This window comes from Nannospalax galili, unplaced genomic scaffold (assembly GCF_000622305.1).
Source record: "Nannospalax galili isolate Female #2095 unplaced genomic scaffold, S.galili_v1.0 scaffold2049, whole genome shotgun sequence".
Classification (NCBI taxonomy): domain Eukaryota; kingdom Metazoa; phylum Chordata; class Mammalia; order Rodentia; family Spalacidae; genus Nannospalax; species Nannospalax galili.
Window position 1 is genome coordinate 69,111 of NW_008360170.1, and position 4,242 is coordinate 73,352.

Sequence of the window (4,242 nt, forward strand, 5' to 3'; positions counted from 1 at the left end):
CTCCAAGTGGACCAAAGACCTGAATGGAAGACCTAAAATTGAAACCACTACAGGAAAGCATAGAGGAAACTCTTCAGGACACAGGCAGAGGTGATGACTTCCTGACTCTAATAGCTGAGGAAATAATAACAAGAACTGACACATGGGATGACGGCAACCTGAAAGCTTCTGCACAACAAAAGAAACAATCAAAAGAGTGAAAAGAAAATCCACAGAGTGGGAAAAAATCTTCACCAGTGACACATCTAACAGAGCTTTAACATCCAGAATATATAAAGAACTCAAAAAACAAAGAGTTGAGAAACCAAATGACCCAATTAAAAGATGGGCTAAAGATCTAAACAGAGAGTTCTCAAAGGAAGAAATAAAGATGGCTAAGAAACATCTCAAAAAGTGTTCAACATCGTTAGTAATTAGGAAAATACAAACTAAAACCACCCTAAGGAATCACCCAATCAGACTGGCTAAGATCAAGAGAACAAATACCAAATGCTGGCAAGGATGTGGAGAAAAGGGAATGCTCATTCACTGCTGGTGGGATTGCAAACTCATGCAACCTCTATGGAAAACAGTGTGGAGAACTCTTAAACTAAAAATGAACACACCATATGACCCGGTTTTACCACTCCTTAGCATATACCCAAAGGACTCATCCGATTGTAGAGACACTTGTACAACCATGTTTGTTGCTGCTCTTTTCACAATAGCTAAGAGATGGAAGCAACCTAAGTGTCCCTCAACTGACGAGTGGTTAACAAAATGCGATATATTTACACAATGGAGTTCTATTCAGGAGTAAAGAAAGATGAAATATTGAAATTTGCAGGTAAACGGATGGATCTAGAAACTGTCATACTAAGTGAAGTAACACAGACTCAGAAAAACAAATGACCCATGTTCTCCCTCATATGTGGCTCCTAGCACCAAATCCTTTTAAATTCCAAGTCCTTTTAATAAGATGATGATATATAGCAGTCCCTTCTGCATGAAATAACTACCATCATCATGACTTCGAGCCTGATTGCTAAACAGTCACAATTGGGCTTGTTGAGGGTTGTGCTCATTCATTAAAGGAGTACCAAGCAGGGTCACTGGACCCTCACCTGAGTATCCAGCCACTCTTCCCAACCAATTAGTCCAGCCTTTGGAAGACAAAAGAAAAATGAGGAAGAACCCAATAGAGGGATGCTTTTGGAAGCCCTTGTCAAGAAACTCCAATGGACTCTCATATGAACATTTGAAAATTGCCCTGTTCTGACGTTTTTCTAGTTCCCTGTCTAGAACTTGTAATGCTAATTACTCTTGCCTTTACTTCTCCTTCACATCTCCCATTCATGATTCAAGGACTTTCTTCTCCCCTTAGAGACAAAAGTTATGCAATTTGGGAGTCTTTTAGATAGACTCACTGAAGGGTACTCCAATTACCTCACCCTGCATCCCTGTTCAGCATGAAGAAGCCAGAGAGGTCTGAGGCCTGATTCTCTATTGGCAATTTGGGTAACCCCTTCAGATGATGGCATGATAAGAATAGGAGGTAGGAATTGGCTAGGCAGTTAGGGTAAAAAGACCCCCAAAAATGTAGCCAGTTTCTTGGCTAAAAGTCAAAATGTCCTTGGGCCTGTTAGCAACATACTCTGTTCCAAGGCCAAAAATGTCAAAAGTATTTGGGAGCTTGTATTTAACCCTTATAAGATTTTAGGGTTACCTCTTCAGAGGGGGAAATGTTGGAGGGGAGGGAGTGGGCATGGATTTGATCAAAACACCTTATATGCATGTATGAAATTCTCAAAGTTTTTGTAAAATTAAAAAAAAAAAATTTTGCCTTTAAGTTAACTTTTGGTTAGACATTTAGCCCATACATAAATGTGCTACAGTATCAAACTTTTTATTGAGTAAATAAAACGTCAAGTTTCCCAAATGTGCTGAATTTCTTTAAAAACACAAATGTCAATAAACAATACAGAATCAAGAAATACAGTTCAACGGATTAATTACCTGTGCGCCAAGATCTTTCATGTAGGGCCCAAGTTCACTAAACAAATCATATCCTTGGTGAAAGAAGGCCAAGTGAGCGTACATAAAGGACAGCATCTAATGAGGAGAAACAACAGCCATTTTTAGATCCACTGTTAGAGAAACACATGGAAGTTCCTTAAAGTCCTAATTACATTTAAAATCATTCTACTAGAGCCCAAAGTGCCAAATCTACTGAAGACTGTGGGGTTGCTTGTTTGTTTGTTTGTTTGTTTGTTTGTTTGTTTGTTGATACAGGGTCTCCCTATAGCCCAAGCTGTCTGGAACTGGCTATGTAGACCAGGCTAGCCTCCATCTCACAGAGATATGCCTGCTTCTGCCTCCGGAGTGTCAGGACTAAAGGCATGTGCCACCACACCCAGCTAAGATTGAATTTTTATAAGGAGTACTTCATAAATATTTGCAAATACAATGAGACTTAATTTTTTTAAAACAAATATCACTGTGGTTTAACATTTTAACAATACCCAAAATGTTAGTTTTGCCATACTACATCTAAATAAAATTCATGTAGTTGATTTAAATAATAAAATTTTCAAGAGCTTCACTGTCTTATTAGAAATCCTTGGGTATATTATGAAATGCCTATGTGGTCCTTAAAGTAAACTTAAGCAAAAAAGAAATGAAAAGAGAAGAAAAAAATACAAAGCCCTCAAAAAACTGTGACAAAACCTTTTTATTTTGAATCACCAGGTACAACTTAAAGTGGAGAACTCTCAGTTGTTCTTCTTTTCCAACACAAAAAAAATATAGAGTCAACATTTTGCCAACGTGGAATTCTTGCTTTGTTTTAGCATACATTTTGTGTGTGTGTGTGTGTGTGTGTGTGTGTCCGTCTGTTTGTCTGTCTCTGAGTCTGTTTGTGTCTGTATTTGTGTGTCTGTATGTGGGTGCCACAGTGCACACGTGGAGGTCAGGCAAAAGGCTGCAGAAATCAGTTCTCTCTTTCTACCACATGGGTACTAGGGCTTGATCGGGTTTTCAGACTTGGTGACACATGTCTTTACTTGCTGAGCCATCTCACCAGCATTGGAATTTCCTTCTTTTTTTCATTCTTCAAATTCAAAACTGACACTAAGAATTGAGGGTTGCTGCTTTTTGTTTGTTTTCAGCTTTTTCTAGATTTTACTAATCCAAATAAAGAGGCCCCCTTACATTTATTAGTTAAGTTTTTATATGGGAAAGAATTATATAATAAATGTATGCAAAGAATATCCAAAGATATACTTTGTTTTTAGCAAGAAGACATCTGTTTAATATTCTGAAATTTAAAACAAGCTATAAGATTGTTAACACTAAAGAATTCTCCCAAGAAATTTTGTTTTTAGAATTAAAAAAAAATTATATAAACTCAAAGATTTAAGGTTAAAATTCATATACAAAAAAATTATTCTAGGAGGCTAGAAAGGTGGCTCAGCAGTTAAGAGCACTGGCTGCTCTTGCAGAAGACTTTGGTTTGGTTCTCAGCACCCACATGGCAGCTAGCAACTGTCTATAACTCTAGTTCCAAAAGATCCAATACCCTCTTCTGTCCTCCCCAGGTATTGCATAACATTGGTGCACTCACACACATGCTGGCATAACACTTATATACATAAAATATAAATAAACCAAAAATAATTGTTCTAGTATTAAATAATGGTAATGATAATAGTAATGATTACACAACTGTGTGAAAAAAATTTTTAAGCACTTAATCAGGGCTGGAGAGATGGCTCAGTGGTTAAGAGCACTGGCTGTTCTTGCAGAAGATTCAGTTCCTGGCACCCAACAACCATCCCTAACTCAAGTTCCAGGGGATCCAAAGCCCTCTTCTGGTCTCCATGGGCACTGCACAATATAGGTACACTAAAATACATGTAGGCAAAACACTCATAAAAAATAAAAATAAGTTAATTCTTTAAAAAATTTAGATATCTGATAGAGGTTTAATTACCAGAATATATAACGAACTTAAAAAACAGAGACCCAAAACAAGAAGCAACCCAATTGAAAGATGGGCTAAGGAGCTGAAAAAAAAGTTTTAAAAAGAAGAAGTAAAGATGGCTATGAAACATCTTAAAAGATGTTCAACATCACTAATAATCAGGGAAATGCAAATTAAAACCACTTTAAGATTTCATCTTACCCCAGTCAGACTGGCTAAGATCAAGAGAACAAATGATGCCAAGTGTTGGAGGGGATGTGGGGAAAGGGGAACACTCATCC

General features: G+C 37.3%; 1 protein-coding gene across 1 annotated transcript in view; it reads right to left on the reverse strand.

Moving 5' to 3' along the window:
• The window catches only part of Acap2 (ArfGAP with coiled-coil, ankyrin repeat and PH domains 2), a 156,052-nt gene that overhangs the window by 55,450 nt on the left and 96,360 nt on the right, over positions 1 to 4,242 (reverse strand). Inside the window, exon 8 of the mRNA XM_029559193.1 lies at positions 1,996 to 2,091. Coding sequence (XP_029415053.1) covers positions 1,996 to 2,091 — 96 coding nt within the window. The remainder of the gene's footprint in view (positions 1 to 1,995; positions 2,092 to 4,242) is intronic.